At 40.5% G+C, this 22,735-nt stretch overlaps 1 protein-coding gene across 1 annotated transcript in view; it reads right to left on the bottom strand.

Moving 5' to 3' along the window:
- Nucleotides 1-1,597: 1,597 nt before the first annotated feature.
- LOC133990087 (double-stranded RNA-specific editase B2-like) overlaps nucleotides 1,598-22,735 on the bottom strand; it is a 22,483-nt gene continuing 1,345 nt past the window's right edge. The window contains exons 2-10 of the mRNA XM_062428266.1: nucleotides 18,400-18,486; nucleotides 16,996-17,948; nucleotides 12,301-12,418; nucleotides 8,713-8,881; nucleotides 7,390-7,544; nucleotides 5,107-5,260; nucleotides 3,776-3,957; nucleotides 2,558-2,739; nucleotides 1,598-1,774 (exon numbers count right to left, since the gene is read on the bottom strand). Coding sequence (XP_062284250.1) covers nucleotides 1,598-1,774; nucleotides 2,558-2,739; nucleotides 3,776-3,957; nucleotides 5,107-5,260; nucleotides 7,390-7,544; nucleotides 8,713-8,881; nucleotides 12,301-12,418; nucleotides 16,996-17,948; nucleotides 18,400-18,486 — 2,177 coding nt within the window. The remainder of the gene's footprint in view (nucleotides 1,775-2,557; nucleotides 2,740-3,775; nucleotides 3,958-5,106; nucleotides 5,261-7,389; nucleotides 7,545-8,712; nucleotides 8,882-12,300; nucleotides 12,419-16,995; nucleotides 17,949-18,399; nucleotides 18,487-22,735) is intronic.

The raw sequence follows: 22,735 nt of genomic DNA on the forward strand, positions 1-22,735 counted from the left end.
TAGGTTACTTTCGGGGGACCACATGTCCAATTGGGGACAAGAGCTGTGTCCCTGATTGGGAAAAGGCTGTTTTTTGGGTCAGTGGTGATGGTTATGGTTAGGGTTTAGGATAAGTCTCCAGGAATTAATGTAAGTCTATGTAATGTCCACAAAAGTGTCCATGAGCTGATATTATGTGTGTGTAAATTCATGTTTATATGACTTCATGGGACTCACGTTCCATTTGGGGACAATAAGCTGGTCCCCTGATTTTAAACCATTCAGTGTCACTTGCTTTTTTTGGGTTAAGATTCAGGTGTCCTCCTAAATAACAAAGTAATCTAGCTTCAGTACTTAAGGTCAACGTTAACACCTGGTTTTAAAATACTAATTTCACGGGAATCAATTATTGAATTCTGAAATCTTTTTGGATATTTTTTGACTCCTCTTCCACCACTTTGTTGTAAATTAATGTAGCTCTTGTCCTCAGGTGGTAGATTAATAGTAAATTATTAGTAATGAGTAATTACAGGACTGACATTGGCTGCTTGTAATTACAGTCTGCGTGGTGTGACTGTTAAATTATGTTTGTCCTCAAAGCCACTTCTTAAACATCCTTCTCTGGCTCGGAAGCTGTTTTCTTTGAACGCTAATAGTTAGCTTAGTCTTAACCTTAATTACATGTTTCAGATTTTTTACTCAAACACTTTATATTGCTTAGTTAAACATACAGAAACAACAACTTCAATGTTTGTTAGTCCGATGAGCTAGAAGCAGCTACGCGGCTGTTAAAGTTTAAACTAGAAAAACAGCTTTTTGGCTACTCAAGCTAACGTTACTCAAGCTAACGTTACACATGATGAAGTCTACTCCAGCTTTTGTCTGAATTTGATTTACTTTTGTGTTTGCTTTGTGCTTATTTGCATATTTAAAGATTTTAACTTTAACTTTAACATTTTTTGCTCTCCATTCTCACAGAGAAAACACAGAACCCTCCATATTCAGCCTTTAAAGCAGGGGTGTCAAACATGTGGCCTGAGGGCCAGAACCGGCCTGCCGAGGGGTCCAAACCGGCCCACTTTCCTTCCTTTTTTCCCCTTCTTTCCTTCCTTCCTCCCTTCCTTCCTTCAATCTGTCCTCCCTTCCTTCCGTCTGTCCTTCCTTACTCCCTTTCTTTCTCTTTCTTTTTTCCTACTTTCCTTCATTTGTTCCTTCCATCTTTCCTTCCTTCCTGTCTTCTTTTCCTTTCTTCCTTCCTCCCACCCTTTCTTTCTTCCTTCCATCTGTCCATCATTCTTTCCTTCTGTCCTTCCTTTCTTTCTTTCTTTTTTCCTTCTTTCCTTCCTTTGTTCCTTCCATCTTTCCTTCCTGTCTTCTTTTCCTTCCTTCCTTCCTTCCTTCCTTCCTCCCACCCTTTCTTCCTTCCGCTCTTTCTTTCTTTCTTTCTTTTTTCCTTCGTTCCTTCCATCGTACCTTCCTTCCTTCCTGTCTTCTTTTCCTTCCCTTCTTCCCTCTTTCCTTCCATCTTTTTAATGGTCTGGCCCACATGATATCAAATTGGACTGCATGTGGCCCTTGAATGAAAATGAGTTTGACCCCCCTGCTTTAAAGCGCTCGTTCACACAGCAGCGTTGAATCGACCCACTTCTGGTGGTTTTCTGACCCACGTTCCCAACCCTGCACCCTGCAGAGCGCCGGTAAACTGCTGCATAGCCCTCTGGTAGCGTCCTGCAGCCATCTTACAACCAGAGTACGTCTCCACAGTGTCCTCTGTGCTCCATATCTGACCACACAGCTGAGAGAGAAAGACACAAACATAATTTACTGTCAAAATATGAAAGGAACATTTCGTAGCATTTTTCATCCCCAGGTGGGGAGTTCCGGTCCTCTGAAATGAGGCCAACGAGGAAGTAACTTAAAACTGCATTCTATCAAAAGGCCACCAGGGGGCGACCGTTTGGTGTAACGAAATGACAGAAGCTTTTAAGAATCTTTAAAAAATGGTCATCGTCTGTCTCTTCCATGTGATATTAAAGCTCAGTGAGCTTTTTATCTTCCTGGAATGATTCCAGTTGTTTTTGTAAATAATTACGATTCTGTCTGCCGTCATTAAATTTTAAACTGAGGCCGTTTGGTTCGGCACAACACTCTTTGCATACATATTTTAATTTCACAGTGGATTAAAAACAAACAAAACAAACAAACCCTGTTTTAAAAGACACCGTTATAATGCAGCAGTTTTGTTTTGAGGCAGTGCACACACATTATTTATCACTGTTTAAGTAAGATGGATCATTTCTGCAAGCTTATAGACCTTTATAAATAATATCTTAATATCCTAAAGATTGCAAACTTGGGAAAAAAATTGTATATAAAAATCTAAAAGTTGAACAGAGACAAAAGAATTAAAAAAAAACAAAACAAGTTCAGTTGCCTCAAAGTCATCGCTAAGACAGTTTTGTGTTGTGCTTTATGTTTATTAATCTAATAATACTAATTAATCAAACAGCGAATGTCTGATCCTCTTCTCGTGACACGACGCTGTACAAGGTTCAGTGCTTTCCAGACTCCGACCCACCTGCTGCTGCAGCCTCTGCCAGCGGGCGAACAGGGAGCTCCTGCAGAGCCGTGACGGCGTCCCTGAGTCCTTCCTAATCCCTGCGGAGGTGCTGATCTCCTCCAGGCCTCCGTCCCCACAGCTCCAGTTCACGCTGACATTTGGCGCCTTTCCAGCCGGCCGACCCTCGATGCTGCTCAGACCTGCGTGGAGGAAGAGGAGGAGGAAGAGGAGGAGGACGAGGAGGAGGAGACAAAAAACTGTGGGTTTAGATTAAATGACAGGTTCAAAGTTTGTCCTAAAACAAAAATCAGGAGCCCAAATGGACTTTAACCTTTGTGTCGTCCTCCCGGGTCAAATTGACCCTGTCTGTTTTGACTGTTCCTTCTTTCCTCCCTTCCTTCCTTCCGTCCTTCCTCCCTCCTTCTCTCTTTCTTTCCTTCCTCTCTCTTTCCTCCCTTCCTTCTTTCCTCCCTCCCTCCCCCTTTCTTCCTTCTTTCCGTCCTTCCTTCCTCGCTCCCTCCTCCTTTCCTTCCTTCCTTCCTTTTGTTCCTCCCTCCCTCCTTCTCTTTATTTCCTCCCCCTACCTTCCTTCTTTCCTCTGTCCTTCTTTCCTTCCTTCCTTATTTCCTTTTTCCCTTCCTCCCCCCCACCCCTTCCTCCCTTCCTTCTGTCCTTCCTTCCTCCCTCCCTCCTTCTTTCCCTTTTTTTCTTCCTACCTTCCTTCCTTCGTTCTTTCCTTTCCTCCATTCCTCCTTCTCTCTTTCCTTCCTTCCTTCCTTTCTTCTTTCCTTCTTTCCTTCCTCCCTCCCCCCTTCTCTCTTTTTTCCTTCCCTCCTTCCTTCCTCCCTCCCTTCTTTCCTGGGTCCTTCTTTCCCTTTTCCCTCCCTCCCTCCTTCCTTCTTTCCTTTCTCCCTCCCTCCCTCCTTTCCTTCCTTCTTCCTCCTTTCCTTCCTTCCTTCCTCCCTACCTTCCTTCTTCCTCCTTTCCTTCCTTCCTTCCTTCCTCCCTCCCTCTCTTCCTTCCTTGACTAGAGGACAACAGGAGATCTTTTAATAGTCAGTATGAACAGGAGGAATGATTGAATATCTCATTCTCAGGTAAAGATTTTAACCTCAAAGACAAATCAAGATGCTATTTAATGATTTTAAACTTCTACCACAAACATTCATAACCCATCTAAAAACGAACATTTGGATGGCAGGTATATATATATATATATGTATATATTGGACCTACAGCCGAGCAGCAGCTGCTGCCGTCGGTAGGGGAAGGGCAGGTGCTTGACGGGAGCGGGGCGGCGTGCCATGGCCCGGCCCAGTTGACCCGTGTGGCTCAGCGTTCCCACCGTCAGGCTGTGCAGGTAAACTGGCTCCAGCAGGTGGGACAGCAGCGCCCCCTGCAGGCCCAACACGCTCCACCTGGTGAGTTAGACGGGGAAGATTTCCATTAAGGTTTGACTGTCTAGAACAGGGGTGTCAAACATGTGGACCGTGGGCCAGAACCGGCCTGCCGAGGGGTCCAGACCGGCCCACTTTCCTTCCAGTCTTTTTTTCCTTCCTTCAATCTGTCCTCCCTTCCTTTCGTCTGTCCTTCCTCCCTTTCCTTCTTTTTTCCTTCCTTTGTTCCTTCCATCTTTCCTTCCTGTCTTCTTTTCCTTCCTTCCTCCCACCCTTTCTTCCTTCCTTCCATCTGTCCTTCCTTCCTTCTGTCCTTCCTCCCTTTCTTTCTTTCTTTCTTTCCTTCCTGTCTTCTTTTCCTTCCTTCCTCCCACCCTTTCTTCCTTTCTTTCATCTGTCCTTCGTTCCTTCTGTCCTTCCTCCCTTTCTTTCTTTCTTTTTTCCTTCTTTCATTCCTTCCTTCCTTCCTCCCACCCTTTATTCCTTCCTTCCATCTGTCCTTCCTTCCTTCCTTCCTTCCTGTCTTCTTATCCTTCCTTTCTTCCCCTTCCTTCCATCTTGGTCCGGCCCACATGAGATCAAATTGAACTGTATGTGGCCCTTGAATGAAAATGAGTTTGACACCTCTGCTCTAGACTGCTGCAAGCTGTCAGAACCAGCTCCTCCAATAAACATAAACTAGGTGACAGATGTGTGATTTATTTAACTTTACTATCTATTGAAATCCTAAAGAGGAAGCTGGAAAAGAAGAAGAGAAGACAGGCAGGATTTCTTAGTTGTCAGCTCGAAGGACTGAGGCTGGTTGTTCAGGGGATGAAACTTCACATCTAAGTGAGATTATAACCCAAATCTGTAATAAAATGAAGAGTCAGCACAAAGGAACAAAAAAAAAAAATCTGCTTCTTCTGCATATTTCTCTCTTCCAACTCAGGCTTTAAATATTAACTCCACATTAAATGTTTTGTAACTTTGAGGCGGACGAGAAAAAGAAGCAGCTACTTTACCACAGTGAGAAATAAAAGATATATTAACATGTATTAAAAGGTAATTCTGGTTTGTCCAACAACATTATACTCAGTGATATCACTAGAATAAAATCTGACAGGGCAAGAAACACGAGCAGAGGATCAGGATGATTTTTTTGAGCCACAGTTTACAAGTCAAACTCACTTTGCCATTTTGTCGGTGCAGGACATGGTGATAAGAGGTTTCCGTGGCGACGCTCCGTCCCACATCTGATTGGCTCTCCGTGCCGTGACGGGCAGCGTACCCTCGCCTCCGTCTACCTTCATCCTGAGGTGACAGCGAAACCTCCTGCTGTGATCTGACAGCAGAAGAAGACTAAAGTTTAGAAAGGATGGCTGTTCTCTCCTTCCTGCAAATTTAATACTAATAATTTAACTAAACTGTCACATCCAGGAAAATCATTTTTTTCTTTTTTTCTCTTATGAGTACAAAAAAACTAAATCTGGCACCAAAGCACCAAATAAGTAGGATGTTTTTTTTTTGTATGTTAGATTGTTTTTTCTTTTTTTTATCGACAGGTGTAATCTACAGTATTAGGGCCATACTAAGAGACTTTTTGTTTGGTGGAAATTATGAGAATAAAGTGGTAACCAGCGATAGCCTTGCAGTCGACCGCTACCAGGCAGCTCCTCTTCTACAAAAGAAGCACTTTCTTCCAAGTCCGTGTGGTTCTTTCTTCGAAACAGACACAGTCGTTTGCACAATCGTTTCAAAGTCCTGATACTGATAATAATTTGATGCTGATGTGCCAAAAGATTAAGTATTTCCTTATTTCTGAAACCGATACCAAAGTATAACTTCACAAGATGCTCAACATTCCTCATTTTAACGCAGGGGGAAGAGTTCTCATAAAATTACTACTTTATTCTTGTAATGTTACGACTTTATTCTCGTAATGTTACGACTTTATGCTCGTTATATTATGACTTTATTCTCTTAGACCTAATATTATGACTTTGATTTTCTTGTAATTTCCAAAAAATAAAAGAAAATACAAATTGTTCTCTTAGTCTGGCCATAATACTCTGTTGTAATAATCGGGTTTTGAAAGTCCACACTTTTTCTTTCGCCCCTCTTATTAGAGCTCCATAACTGTTTCATGTTCTTTAAACAGATGAATTTGGTCTAAAGAAAAATCTATGGGAATTTTATATCTTTACTTGTTTTTTTTTTTAATTAGCTAATAACAATATATGTTTTTCTTTCCCTTATTCCCCTCTTCAATCCCTCACTAATCAATCAGTTTTTGCCCGAGAACCACCAAACACTCATTTTTGTGCTCCAATCTAAATGTCATGGTTTGGTTTCCAGTGTTTGTATTTCTGTTCAGTCCTTTTTTTTTTTGGTCTTTTGCTTGTTTATATTTGAGTTGTGTTTTCTGGGCTTTGATTTTCAGTTCGCTCTGTTTCCCTTCTGTCTTCCTTCACTCCTCCTCTGCCCATTTTTCTCTCCACACCTGGCCTGCATCTGCTTCGTTAGTCTTTGTTAGGCCTTCAGTGGTTTTTTCCCAGCCAATCTCTTCCAGTCTGCACCTGTTTCTCATTCCCTAATTAGTTCTGTTAAGTCTTGGTTTTCTGTTTAGTTTTTGTTGGATTGTTAGTCTAGTTTCGTCACGTTCTCGTCGGTTTTTTTGTGAAGTCTCTTCAGCGTCGCTCTTTCTGTTTTTGTTACACATCCAATGAACCTTTAAAGACCTTTTTTTGTCGGTCCAGCTGCTCTGCTTCCCATTTCACAAAAATCTAGTTTAGGGCAGCAACGTAGTCAACATAAACTCATACAGTAGATGTTTTTTTCCAGAGCATAACTTTTTGATTTCACGTTCGGATATTGTAACACTTTCCTGAAAAACTGTTCCTGCTCACTAGCAGATTTGCATCTCTTGCATTCGGGTTGATTCTGAGTCTCAAATTCAAATCTGAGCGCAAACATTCATGTGGAGAAGGACTTAAGCCCAAGAAATATGTGCAAGCAAAAGTATATATGACAGTTTTAAATAGGAGCAGAGCAAATCTACACCGGGGATATTTAAATATGAAGAACGTGGAATTGAGAAATTGTAAATACTAATCTTAAATATAGGGGGAAAAAAACATCAAACACTAAAAACTGAAGCTGTTCTGTTGATATTCAACGTAATTTAAGTATTGTGAATGTAGCTGCTTAGAAAAATATAATTTACATTTTAATGGACGCAGAAATAGTTTTACTTTACTTTAAAAATGAATGAAAGTCTGAAGTCACACAGCAGCAGAGAAATAAACTGCAGAGCATCTTGATATTAAAGTATTTATAACAAACTACAGATTCATAATCATACAGTCAATTACATCTACATCAGGAATATAAACTGTGTAATGTAACCACCACCACCATCATCATCATCATCATCATCATCATCATATCTCTATATGAGTGTTTTCCTCTCACATGTGGAGGCGGTCTCGTAGGGGCAGTTGAGTCGAGCGTCTCCGCACGGCGACGAGCTGACGTACATGTGGAAGAGAACGCCGTCTCTCAGCCGGAAACCCCCGCAGCTTTTATTTGGTACGAAGATTGATTGTTCCTCGACGTCTGCCGGCTTACTTCAGAGAGCAAAGAAAAACCATGAAACATATTTTGCATATTCATAAGATTGTGGACATCTCAGTGAGGGAGAAAAACCTCAGAAAGCGTTCCAAGCTGATTATTTCGTATATGTCGTAAACATGTCTGGAGGGAATCTTTATATCTTTATATATTTCTGATGATGCAAAACTAGAAACCCTCCTGTTGTCCTCAGGTCAAGAAAGGACAGGAGGCGGGGAGGAAATAAGGAAGGAAGGAAGGAAGGAAGGAAGGAAGGAAGGAAATTAGTAAGGAGGGATGGACGGAAATAGGAAGGAGAGAAGGAAGGAAGGAAGGAAGGAAAGAAGGAAAGGAGTAAGGAGGGATGAGGAAAAGAGGAAGGAAGGACGGAAGGAAGGAAGGAAGGAAGGAAGGAAAGGAGTAAGGAGGGAGGGTGGAAAAGAGGAAGGAAGTAAGGAGAGAAGGAAGGGTGGAAGGAAAGGAGGAAGGAAGGAAGGAAGGAATAAAGGAAGGAAGGAGGAGGGAGCAAAGAAAGAGGGAAGGAGGGGGAGAAACATAGACTGTATATAAAATGGACGTAACATCCGTGACGTCACCCATTGGTTCGTGGACTGCTGCTCGGAGGCCAATAGTTTCGGATCTGATCAGCACCATCTTGAAAATTGAAAACACGGATTCTACTTATATGGGCATCAGGAGGGGCATGAGGCGCTCTCCTGAACCTGTGAACCAATCAACCTGTCAATCACGACGTAGCCACGCCCTAATGCATACCCTGCTTTATCGTCACATATAAAATCAGGGAGGCCAAAATTTCACAAATGAACATCATACTGCATTGAAGAAGGCTTTAAACTAGCGATTGAGACCATAAACACATTTTGAAAACGTTTACTGAGGTTAGAAATCAAGTGAGAAGTTGGTGAATTCTCCATTGACTTGTATAGAGACGGAAGTCCTTTTGACACCAAAACGGTCGCCCCCTGGTGGCCTTTTGTTAGAATGCAGTTTTAAGTTACTTCCGCGTTGGCCTCATTTCAGAGGACCAGAACTCCCCGCCTGGGGAGAACGAAGGAAAAATTAAAGAAAGAGGGAGGAAAGAAGGAACAGTCAAAAGAGATGGGGTCAATTTGACCTGGGAGGACGACAGGAGGGTTAAAAAAAAAAAAATACTACAGATGTTACCATAGCAGCAGCTCCAGCTGAGCGTACAGGAATCGAACCAGCGCTCTTCTGCTGACGACTTCGGCGTGGCAGTCGCTGACTGTACAGCCTCGGTCCATCACGCTGTCCAGGTCGAGACACTTGGTCCCCGTAGCTAGAGACACGACCTGGGCTGATCTCAGGTCAAATCCTGTAGGGAGAGGAAGAGGAGGAGGAAGATTTGTTGGTGACACTGATGGAGAAAGAAAGAAATACAACATGATACAGTTCAAACAAGACATCTCATTTGATTCTCACAACAGGAAAACAAGACATATCCTCTTTACTCTCCTCCTCCTCATCCTCCTCTTCCTCCTGCGTCTCATCCTATCCAGAGAGCGTTAACAGGCTCAGACAAGCTAATGAACGAGTGTATGATTGAACAATCACTTCAGCGCCTCAGAAACAGGCCTTGTTATAGAGCTGTTGTGTGTTTGCGGTCTGGCCTCATCAAAGATTCACAGAACGGTAAAAGATGACTGCCTCCCCTGCAAAGAGGAGCCACCGGGTAATTTTAGATAACGTGTGTGTGTGTGTGTACTGTTTGAGTTGCATTTTCAGCTTTAAATGATGAGCTCAAAGGAGTGATAATCCAAGACAACCTGTGTGTCTTTCTTCTGTTGCTCCACATGTAAAACAACAACAATAAAAAAACTGAGTGGTGGTTTTGTAACATCTTCTCTTGCTGATGTCTATAATCTGTCCTTCCTCTGGTGTTTCCTTATTGCAAGATTCATGAGAGTTATGATAGTGTTTCCTCACTTCCTGTTAATAATAATAATACGTAATTGTATGTTTTAATGTTTTTTTAATTTTGTACCACTAAGTCATACCACTGGACCTGTCTATTCTGTAGTGTCATGTTTAAGGGGAAGATAAGGTATTAAAAGTCCTTTGACTCCTTAAAGGTACCGTACAGTACGACGGCTTTTATCTTTGATTGTGCCGAAGAAACAGATCCAGGATTCGTAGTGACGACTACGTCTAAAGAGAAAGATTAGCTAATCATGGGAAATACAGGAAACAAGTCCAGAGAGCCAGAGGGCCATCTGGTAGAGTACATGATAAGGTTCTATGGAAGAGATAGTGTTAGGTGGTTGTCCGTGTGGTCGAAAAAATTTGAATTTCTATGTTTTCACTATTATTCGGTTTCATTTTTATTTCTCAAATTGCATGTTTTTATGTTTTTTATTTCCAATTCTTACTGTTAAAGGTTTGTTTTATGTAAAGCACATTGAGTTGCCATTGGGTATGAAATGCGCTATATAAACAAAGCTGCCTTGCCTTGCCTTGTTATTATTGAGTCATCATTTATAACATTACATTATGGGGGTGGTATGTGTTGGCAAAATGAGCAATTCAGTTGATATTCAGGTTTGGGAAGGTTACTTTGGAAATGGGCTTTCTGCTCGTCCAAACTCTCCATTAAGACGCAAAACCCTCGATTTAAATACTGTTTGCACCCGTTGTCATTTACGCAGTTATTCTTGGTAGATCACCCGCAAAACAAACGCTAACTAAATGCGCAATCATTTGCACTGCACACGCAATTTAGCACCCTTTATTTGGGATCTTAGTGAATCAGCTCCTCTGTGTACTTCAGCAGTTCCTCATGAACAGTTATAAAGGCTCCTCTTATTCATCCTCTGTCTAACTCACTGTCATTATTCACAACATGAGGTCCAGATGTAGTTTTGACTAATATTATCATAATGAATAATTTCTTTGTGAGCACTTTTTTGAACACCAGAGCAGAAGAAGAAGAATAAAACAGCACATAAGGAGAATCCATGTGCTGCATAACTTTCTTTCTTTCTTACTTTCTTTATAATGAGAAAGTTATTTATTAGAGAAAGATAATATTTCTCATGATCAAGTTTTCTCGTCATATCGAGAAGCAGGAAATAGAGATACCCAGAGTGCATCCTTGTCAAATTGTTGAAACTAAGTCACATTTACCAGCAAAAAACAATAAATATATAAACATATATTTTTGGTGGGAAATCAAATATTTCATGGAGGGGTTGATGGATTTCATCTCAAACTTCAGTATTTGTAAAGCATTGTTATGACCCTAAAAGCAAAAATGTGATGTGTGTCCCAGACTGATAATTTAGGGGAGAACGATGTTGGTTGTCACATTCATTAGATTTCGGCCTCTAGAGGGCGCTGTTGTTAAAAAGTGTTGGTACTGAAATGTTAAGAATTTAGGTGAGATGTTACTTCCAGAGTCATTCTGGAGTAAAACCACTTGACGTTGAGGTGAGAGGACATTTAGTGTTTTAAATATCCAACTCTTTAGTGTTTCTCTTCTTTTACACAATGACTTTATAATAAAACAATCACTACCGTTAGAAAGTATGAAGACAGAGCGACAGTTTAACTTCACTACAACATGTGATCATTAGCTTTACTGGTAGCAAAAAAATCCCATTTGGGGATGTTTGTTACAATCTCTTCAGGGGTTGGTTACCACATGTTGGTATATACATAAATGATGTCATAGTTATTTTCTTTCTGTTTAGATAGAAAAATTAGCAGGAAGACAAACAAAGGTCCAGACTCCTCCAGATTTGAAGCTCAGAGCAGTCAGATTAGGTTAAACGACACAATATTGTTATATAAGGATAAAAAATGCACTTATAGGAATGATTTTTCCTGTTTATGTTCTCTTGATGCAGCAGATGTGTTAGGTTTCTTTTTCTTTTTCCCCCATTAAAATAACACAGGGACAACCAACCTGTGACATGTTTGATGGTCCACATCTTTTGAACAGAATCAGCTTAAGGAGAGTAAAGGCCCATTTATGCTCAACGTACGTATGAAAATGTATACGTCCTTTTCAAATGATGTTACCGTCACTGCTCACATACTTCCATGCGTCCTTTACGTTGGCATGGATGTTAACCAATACATCCACCAGGGGGCAGCACAGAGTCAAACGTTTATGACAACAACAAACTCAAAAACAAACATGGCGACTGTGGAGGAGATATTGATAATGTACCTCTTGTGTTTAAACTTTCTAACCAACTCGCACAACCTTTCCTCAAAAAGTTCCACCATTGTTATTTCTTCTTCGTGTCTCACTAGAGCTACGTATTGGATAGTGACAGCAACACTGCCCCCTACGGTTTCCGGTGGTACTGCTCCGTTTGGCCCGTATCCGTAAGCTTTATGGAAACGTGCAGAAATAGGGACGAAATGAACGCGGAGCACGGACAGAAGGATCCGTCCGTATCCTGATTCGTATTTAACGTTGAGCATAAATGGGCCTTAAGACGTCTTCATTCCTACCTGACACTTTAAGTTTCCATTACACATTGAAAGGGAATCTATTCATAGAACGGTTTAAGAGGAATCCAAAGGAAACTAAAAAGTGTGACTACTAACCCCGTTCTCCCCTTCATCCACTAATATTACTACTATAGTAAAACTACAACTACTACTGTCTGTGGAAGCTGTGGTTCATGTAACAGTTCAACACGTTTATTTCTACAGGACATGAACTTTCAGCGTCCTCTTCAGCGTCGTTTCACATCAGACCTGTCAGCGTTTTGACGGACTCACCTCGGGTCATTACGATCCCCGCCAGGACTTTGTGACGGGCGTGCGATGTAGAGAAGCAACTGTCTGTCAGCTCCGTGTATTTCTCTCTCACCAGGTGGAAGATCGACTCTGCGAAGAACTGAAAGAGGAAGAAATGGGAAAGAGAGAGAGAGAGAGATGGCATTAATAAAAAAAGGTCACAGATATAGTTTTATTTCAGTTTTAAGAGGAGTGTATTTATCATTATTCTGTCTATGTATCTTGTGTAAAAAGTGACACTTGACCACAATGAAGATGAAAATTCACATAATTGTAGGTAGGAGTGCTAAAAGATAGAAATTAAACCTTCTGGTCAATTTTGACTCTGGAAATCAACAGGCATTAACTAAAAAATTAGGCATATTGACCACAATTTCCAAAAAACAAGTGTACAACCTGTATAGTTGGCTAAAAAGGTCTAACACAGAATTGGGTGATAATTTATTCCTTATGCTTTATAAACAGTCAAACAAAACCAAGTTAATTTTGACCCACGAGGACAAAAGTTGGTTGATGGGAAGAAAACAGGAGGGTTAAATTAATAAAAACAGCAAACCTGACATATTTTAGATGTTTCAGGCTTTGCTGTCCTCTGTTAACTGCTCCTATTAATTAAATAAAGTAAAAACGCTAGATGTGTAAATGATGAATATATATGATGTTGATTTGGAGAGGAGTTTAAATCCAAAATGTCAAGTGTTGACCCTAAAAATGAACGGTAGTATACATTTATGTGTCATAGAGAGGCAAAGCAATTGAATCCATTTATTTATCCGTTTCCAGATATTTAATCAAAAGTTGGCTGAAGTCTCTAAATGCTACATCCTGTTAAAAAATAAATTTAAACCTGAGGACATTGTGACTTCTGCTGTCTTATTTTCTTCTGGACAACAGCCCCCCGAAAACTTTCCACCAAAGTCTTTAGGGAACCACCAACAGCTGTGACATTCACCTGGACAACAAGTACAGTATGGGCTTGCCAAAAATCTCCTGACAGTCTGTCAATGACGGCCGAGAGTCGTCTGTCTCTTAACTCCCCCAGCAGTCCGCCGAAGAGGAAGAGGTGTCGCACTCTTTACCTGTCAAAATATGCCTAATTATATTTTTTATAGGACTGTCATTCTCGTGGCAGACATCAGGCAGATGCAGTTAGTTGCCATATGTGCGGCAAGATTCAACGAAATACCCGAAGGACCATTTAAAACAAAACAACTGTGTGGAGTCTTGATAGGAGGAGGAGGAGGAGGCGTTTCTCTTCTGACGAGACATCAGAACATATTTAACTTGTCTGCCGAACAGCCCATCAGTCTGTTTCCTCAGCTTGGAGAAATATTTGAGTCTGAATTGAGCTGCAAATAATTTATATTTGATCAATTTCTATGTGATTGATGGGTAAACTGAACTTCTTGCTGATTGTCTTGAACTTTAAACTACTTATTGCACCCTCATACTGATGATTGCCCTCATCAGAATACACCATGAAATGAGTTGGATGTCATGTTTTATGCGCCTGTGATGACTAGAAAATAAAACCAAAAGAATAATATGACAAGGTGTGTGAAAAATGTGGTCCAGTTTAAATTAATATGGCAATAACACAGTCAGGTAATGGACAGGAACCTTTACTGATATATTAACACCTTTATAAAATAGTAATTAAGAGAGTTTTAGCAAACAGCATCATATTTACACGTCTAGCAGACACCATTGCAATCCAATATTGAGTCTCTTTTTTCTCTGGTTTGGTCAACACCAATGGAGAAAATTATCTGGCTCTTTAGCTACTCAAAGCTCCACTCTGTTCACCAGCTGTTGTTTGGTGCTGAGCAGGTAGTTTACAGTGTTTTTGCTGAAATCTCCTCACAGACTGTATAAAGATGGATGCAGCGAGGTGTGACGTCAACTGTCGGTATGCTTCAGCCCAGAGTTGCTGCTTATAGTCAGTGCCATAATTTCAGTTTGAAGCATGAAGAAAACATGCAGAGTTGGAATGTATTTCAAATTTTTTGTCTAAAATATTACAAGCACATCTTCGAAATTACATTTATTACTAAATAGTTGACCCAGTTATATTATTTTGGCAAACGCTGCCTGGATTATGTTTAGAGACAATATTTTTGGGTCATGCCAAATATGTTAACAACATTTTTATTTTATTTATTTTTGGACTAGATAATATAATGCATTACTTGTTTCGCCAAAAAATGTATTTGCTGTTGTAAAAAAAAGTAATTTCTCTGAGTTAGGGTTAAATCATTAAGATATTTAATGTTCCAAGAAAATATAGAATCAGCCTCTAAATAAATCAAACATGTGTTAGTGTAATGTTATTTAAACTTATCATGTGACCAAAACCTCTGCAACTTTTACAGAGACACAAACGATGACCTTTCAAGTTGGAGTGTGGGATTTTTGTCTCCCCCTTCTGGCAGTGAGAGTAATTAAAAAAACACTGTTAATGTGCTTACGTCATAAGCTCGGCTTTAGCCTACTCTGTCTCTACCAGGCTGGGAGTTCCGGTCCTCTGAAATGAGGCCAACGCAGAAGTAACTTAAAACTGCATTCTATCAAAAGGCCACCAGGGGGCGACCGTTTTGGTGTCAAAAGGACTTCCGTCTCTATACAAGTCAATGGAGAATTCACCAACTTCTCACTTGATTTCTAACCTCAGTAAACGTTTTCAAAATGTGTTTATGGTCTCAATCGCTAGTTTAAAGCCTTCTTCAATGCAGTATGATGTTCATTTGGGACATTTTGGCCTCCCTGATTTTTTATTTGACGATAAAGCAGGGTATGCATTAGGGCGTGGCTACGTCGTGATTGACAGGTTGATTGGTTCACAGGTTCAGGAGGGCGCCTCATGCTCCTCCTGATGCCCATATAAGTAGAATCCGTGTTTTTATTTTTCCTAGCATGCACCTGACATTTTCAAGATGGCGCTGCTCAGATCCGATACTATTGGCTTCCGAGCAGCAGTCTACAAACCAATGGGTGACGTCACGGATGTTACGTCCATTTCTTATATACAGTCTATGTGAAATACAGAGAGATTTACCTGGTGGTGACTGGCTTAATCAGCATTGTGTGAACTAATTTAGCAAGAGCTTGAATGTAACAGACTTTAATTTATGTGTAAAAGCTCTACGCTGCAGGTTTAAATATCTCAGCTTCTCTCATTTTATTACAGCAGGTGTTATTTTGGAGTTAAACGCTGCTCAATGTATTCTGGATGACAGTGGCACCACAAGGTCGTGTGTAATGAGTGTGTTAAACAATTATCTGTCAGATTATTATGCTCTTCACACCGCCTTCCCGCTCCACCTCAATCTCCTTGGTCTGCTGCCGCTCCTCCTTCATCCCTAATGTGCTGTAATAATGTTCATTAATGCGTCACGCCGCCTGACAGACAGTTCATACGGGGAAGGGAGTGATGCTAAATGATGGAGTTGAATGTTGGAGAGCTGTGAACAAATCGTCTGCAAGACAAAGAGGAGAAAGAAAGCTTTTTTCAAAGTGTTCATTTACTAAGTTTTGGTGTAACTGCCTGCAGCCGTGCAAAAAAAAATCACCTGTTTGAGCATCTGTATCCATTTCCTCTTCCTCTCTCATGGAATCATCCCCCAGGGTTTAATAAAGTATCTACATTTCCGTCTTTTCTTTGCATATTCGAATGACAAACAGGTTCGGCATTAGAATCACAATGCTCAGTCACTTCCCTCAGCTCTGAAACAAATCTTCTTGTATTCATAAAGCACAACCAGCAAAAGACGTCAAGCACAATCCTCAGAGGCTCAGAGACATAATGAAGTTGTTTAGATGCTACAGACGAGCGATACAGGACAGCATCCAGCTCTCGGGCCTCAGGACATGACGGCCATGCTGATGTGTGGCACACTCCATTTGGTAGCATACGACGCACCTCAGACCCATTTATCCAGACTATTTAGAAGACTGGTGGAAAGACTGGAGAGATAAAAGGGCGAGCTTAGTGTCACTGCTTGGAGATGACGTGTCACTACGGGTGTTTCCAAGTGAGGGAACAACGTCTTTCACAAAGGACATTTACTGATACTATCAGTATATAGTTTTATTTCTTTTCTTTTCAAATTTCTCACATCTCTCCATACCCCGTGTAAAATGTTGATCTCTTCCAACGTAGACTTTAGACACTTATCTACTTACGCCACACATTTCCATGTGACTCAACCCAACAATGCTTCTGCAGTACAGTTTTGTTTTACTGTTATGTCATGTAATATTTCTCTATTTTTTTCCTTAAATTTGTGCATGTATTTAGTTTAGTTTAGTCTACTACGATTAATAATTAAATTTACCATATCAATTGTTAGTAAAAGGTTTCTGGGGAGTTTTACAGCGAAGAAGTTGGCAGTATTCACTATTGTCCAACATTAAATTGACAGCATGTACATTGACTACACAGCTAGTAAAAACACACAATATATGGTCTGCATCAGGCTCATTTGTGGAGACTGATAACGGCCAAAAACCTTGGTTGGGTCGAGACTTTCTAGCTGTGAGATAACCATTGAGCCACTGTATCTGAACAATATGCTCATGTTGAATGTAATGTGCTTTTATGCTTTTCATAATATATCTACAGAGCTGTATACAGTGTGGTGGTATCAGATTTGTGTTGAAGAAGGTGGTCCTACTCACCTGAGGTAGCTGATCTTTGGCTCTGCTGCCCTGGAGGCCCATCACCTTCCTCTCTGGTCCCAGACTGATGTTGTAAAGAGATTGTAGAGCTGCTGCTGCTGCCTGAGCCTTGGCCATCCTTTTGCTGTGACCACACCCTTCAAACATTCTCCCCTCCACCCTAACAACCATAACAAAACTCCTCATGGGCCGGCCATGAACTCTCTCCGTCAGGCAGACATATCTGAGTCCTGGTCGCAGCTCATTGAGCAGCGCCACTGGGCTGAGGCGCTCTAAAAGTGAAGCGCAAAGGGCTCGTCTTTTTGGATTTGCAGAGGAGACCAACAAATCCAGCGTGAGTCGAACAAGTCGCCTGTGGTTGTATGTGCTGGAGAAGACCTCCTTTTTTGCTGTGTTGCATTTCAGGAGATCACAGTTTTCATGCAGCGATGGCTCAAAGTCTTTGGGGAAGGCGTCACGGATGTCCAGTTTGTCTGTTGTAAAATCCGTAGGTGTGTTGACGAAGCTCCCCATGGTGGCGTGAGCCTGCGAAGCATTCGGGAACTGGATGAAGGACCGCAGAGCCAGCTCTGCAGCCCTCATCTTGGCCTGTTTCTTTGTCGGTCCTTGACCCTCGAAATGGAGACCGTTTACCTCCACGCCTACGGAAAACACTGGAGCGTGCAGGGGGCCTGTCTTTGATATGATCTCATACTGTAGACCTGGTTTTAGCTCGTTCAACTGTACCAGTGCGTTCTTCTGAGTGACGGCCCAGGCTGCTCGTTTACAAGTCAAATGGCTTTGGTAGAGCAGCCGGTCTATCCCGTCCACCAATGGCTGCTTCCTCTTCAGAGCTCTTGGTCCATGTCTGGGGAAAGTTGTGCAAAAAGTTGATGGATGAAACTTTCGTAGAAGGTGGCAGTCCACTTGGATTTTATCTTCCTGATTCTCTTTCACCTCCAAACTGCTTGTGCCTGTTGACAGATTAAAATCGTGATTCAAAACATGATGGATAACATTTTTTTTGTGCTGGTATTGTGGAAAAAAAGGGAAATGCAGGTAAAGTTGCTGCATTATTCATTAGGTCATATTCTATCGGAGAGGTGGTCATTAATAGTGCCGATAACAGACATTCACGATTACTATTTTATGGTTCAGGAGAATATTTTATACAATACGATGAATAGAACATGTTTTAATGCTGATTTTTAATATACACAGGTCAAACTTGTACATTTTTATAGATAGAAATGTGTATCAGCTGATCAAAAATGAAAAAAATGATGCATTTTATTTCAGATTTTGTATACTGTGGGTCACATTACGAAAAATCTGTCTAAAAAAATGTGTATATGGTGTTTTTACAGCTCTCAAATGTAGAAATTGACCCTGAACAGTATGTAAGGGTTAACAATATTCTTTTACTTGAATTATCTGCGTCCTCAGCTGATGATGCTCCAATATCCCAGTGTCTTATGGGAGGGATGAGGGTTGATAGCATGTTGCTCTGTCCTGAAAAACAGAATCACAATATGTACAAATGTTGAGCATTATCACCACATACAGCAGTGAAATATTACTATCATGTATTTCTACTATACATAAAAAACAAATAAAATCTGACAAGAAGGAAGGAACGTAGGAGGGAGGGAGGAAGGAAGGAGGGAGGGAGGGAGAAAGGAAAAGAGGAAGGGAGGAAGGAAGGAAAGAAGGACAGAGGAAAGAAGGAAGGGAGGAAGGTAGGGGGAGGAAAGAAAGAGAGAAGGAGGGAGGGAGGAAAGAAGGAAGGGAGTAAGGAAAGGAAGGAAGAAAGGAAGGAAGGAAGGGGGAAGGGAATAAGGAGGGAGGGAGGAAGGAAGGACAGAAGGAACGAAGAAAGGGGGATGGAGGAAGGAAAGAAGGAATGGAGGAAAGAGAGAGGAAGGAAAGAAAGAGAGAAAGGAGGGAGGGAGGAAGGATAGACAGAAGGAAGGAAGGAAGGAAAGAAGGATCAATCAAAACAGACAAAGGTTAAAGAAAAGAGCCCAATTAGAGTCACAATTCTAGATGCTTATACTGCATTGTTTTATATTCACTCCCAACCATAAAAGTAATGAAATGGACTGAGGTAAACACTTCCGTGGCGATAGTGCAAACGTAATGTGCGAGGTTGGGAGGGCCATTAGAGTTCCCGCTAAACGAACGGAGTGAAAACAAACAGAAAGGCGGCTCAGAGCCACCGAGGGTAATTGAAAGGTGTCGGTGATAAGGACTGAGGTTTTCAGACAGGAAGCATCCAGGGGCTTAAAGTGAATGACCAGTTTCGTCTTATTAACCCAGTCACACAGCTTTCGAATCAGGCACAATCGTTTTCCATCAGATTTCAGCGGATTTGGCGAATAGTTTTAAAGTTCATGAAAGCTGGGACCCTGCGTGTGATTGCTATTTTCTTAGTTTTTCAGTTAAGGAAGAAAAAAACATCCCACTTCTTTTTATTCTTGGACAATAATTGAAGCTGATCAATGATTCAGACAATTATTAATCGATTAACCGAATCATTGAGTGACAGAAAATGAATCTGCAGTCATTTTAATAATTGATTAATCATTTTTGAGCCTCTTAAATGTGAATAATTTCTACTGTCTTTTTTCTTCTACAATAGTAGGTTGTATATCTTTGGGTTGTGGACTATTGGTTATATAAATTAATAAGGAGATTCATCCTCTGGGACCTTTGGATGAAACATTTTTTTAAATCTCAGGCTTTGGGAAATGTTCTCCCATTTTCTAGACCAGATGACTATTTCTGGATTAATTGAGAAAACAATCAACGTATTAATCAATAATGAAAGTAATAATTTGTTGTTGAGCTGCAACGATTATATTTTTTGACACAATTCATTTTAAGTCGCATCTTGGACTTTGAGAAACAATATTCAACATTTTCCATCATTTTCTGCCTTTTTATTGACCAAATGACTATAAAATAATCAACAATTTCTGTATTTAATCATTTGTTGTGGAGCTGCAAGTATTATTTGATCAACAGAATATTAATCGCCAACTATTTTGATAATAAATGAATTGTTTTGCATCATTTTTCAAAAAAAGATTGACCAGTTTCTCAATTGTGAATATATTGTGGTTCATTTAGTCATCTTTGACAGTAAATGAAGGTAACAGCGAACAACATTTATTACCATTTCTTGTCATTTTCAACAACTGATCAATTAATCGAGAAAATAATACACAGATTAACTGATAATGAAAATAATGAACTGTTGCAACCCAAAGCTGAATAGCCAAAAACACCATTTTCATATTTGCAACTTTAAATGAAAATTTGAACACTTTTTTCCACTTACACAGCATGTCTTTTTTTTTTCTTTTTTAAATGGTAGATTTTCGTCTTCCCAACAAGTAAACATTCAGGTGAGTAGCATTAATTCAAGCTTGTAACAATAAATGTCAAAGTGCTTTATTACCATGTTTCTCCAGATTTGGTTTGGTTTCATTATTACCAATGTCTTCTGTCACCTTGCATGACTTTTCTTTGGAAAAACTACCCTGAATCTGCTGTTTTTGTTGTTGTTTTTGTGTGAAAACAGCTATGAGGAGTTCCCTTCAACGCTGTAATAGATCACCTGCTGAGCCTGTTGGGCCATGAACCAAACTGTTGACCCCATTTGTCCCTGTTTGGATTTATCCGGTTCCCTGTCGGCATTTACGGTGCTGCATGTAAGGCAGAAAACACTCCTTTATACAGACATTAACAACAGTGAAATATGAACTGCAGAGGCAATTATATTTAATATCTACTGTTTATAAAATATTAATGCTTTGCCTGCTGCACATAAAACATACTACAAATCAACATCAAAGTAATGAGCCATTTAAAGACGCTTCGGTTTATTCATTTTTTAAGCCATAATTCTCTGTGTGCACCATTTGTTGTTGCAATTGTTTTCCCAAACAGAAACATTATGAAGCATTGTAAGATAAGAAAATGATGCGTTTTTTTTATTTTACCTCCAGTCAACCTCAAAGGAAATTAATATTACCAGGACTGCAAGCAGCATTAAGCTTTAAATGGATGAATTATATGTAACATTAGATGTTTTGAGCTGATCTCATTGAAAATAACTGTAAAAACACAACATAATCCTAATTACACAACCACTAAACGATAAAATATGAATGTTTTCCTGGATTTTCCAACTTTCTAGAATTGTAATTTTAGTGGCTGTTTGGTCCGTTTTTACCCCTGATAACTGGTGATTATGGAGGGCACTGCAATGCAAACTGCAAGTCATTAGAATAATGAAGAGTGCAGACTAAACTATTCTGCATTAACCTTGCACCTTGCAGTTATATTAGGCGTGTGATGCCATTAAGCGGTGGGTTTGATATGAGCGAGAGCGGTGAGATGGGATGTGAATGTAATGATGTGAGTCTGGAGCTTCTGAAGGCAGCGGCAGGTGGAGGTTGGAGGTGTTTTAATGACCTGCATCATCACGGCTAATGGAGCCATTTATTTTAGGACCAAAAAGATAACAACTGTGTTTGTCTTTGGGTTACATCGGCTAAGCCCTCGCGCCTTCCCACACATCCTGTCATTTTCACTTTTTCACTCATCTCACACCTACGAAAACTCTCTCTTACTTGTGTAAATCATGTGGGATTTAAAATGGATCTAAACAGAGGTTAACCAGGCTGCCACTTGGCAAATAGTTTTCTTAGTCAAGCAAATTTGATTCATAACACTTGTGTTGTGTTGTGTTTGTTTAATGTGCATTTTTTAAATTTTATTTTATAATTTATTTGTTTTTTATCCACATATATGGCATTTATATTATTTTCATGGTTTGAATCTGTGTGCTTTTGTTTGTTAGTTTGCCTGGTGGATATATGGGACACTGTGTTGTATGTAGGTTGTTTTTATAACAAACCAAATCTGAAAAATGGGTTTGTGCCACATACTGTATATTAATTGACTTTACTTCACTCTTCACTTGATTTTAACTGAGGGTGGTCTGAGTCACATTATGATTGAATCTCAGCCGAGTGTAAATGACATCTGTACAGTGTGACCACATTCTTTAAGACATTAAATACTCAGGTAGGTGTTGACCTGCTATGTCACTGCTGCCTGTCGCACCTCCTCAAGTGCCTGATGGTCGTGGTTAGCTGCAGGGTCATCAGCCGGGAACCACTGATATTTAACATTTCGCTCCTTTAAACAGTGGCAGAGACGTCTCTCTGTCACCCACTGCAGCAATCCCTTGTGCTAGGTGTTGCCCCAACACTGGTCTTAACACTTTCGCCTTAACCAGAGCCAGAAACTGCTGTTTTCGGCCTCTTTAGCTAAGTCTTTGAGGGCCTTCTGCTGGTTTGCTCCTGTTACTACCATGTCTTTCATATGGTGAACGGCATCCCCCATCCCAAAATACATGTGTTAAAAGGCCACTCTGCCTCTTCCTTTCATCTCAAGCTGCATGTAAAACAGCTACAAATGAGCTATTCTCATGCAAAGGAAAAATAAGGAGAGCCCATACAACAGCATCACTTTGTGATCTCTATGATGTGCCATCTCATGACTGAAGGAGGTAGCCGAGCCAGCACTACCATCACTGGCTGTGATTACCCTCTTAGTGTATATGCAATGTTCATAAATACAAAGAGAATCACTTTCATTGAACCTCCACTGTGCAAACATGTCTTCTGAAGTTACTGGGTAACCTTATTGTCCCATTAGTGATCAAGCTAATGAGCGAACGAGTATG

Source organism: Scomber scombrus, chromosome 11, assembly GCF_963691925.1.
Source record: "Scomber scombrus chromosome 11, fScoSco1.1, whole genome shotgun sequence".
Classification (NCBI taxonomy): domain Eukaryota; kingdom Metazoa; phylum Chordata; class Actinopteri; order Scombriformes; family Scombridae; genus Scomber; species Scomber scombrus.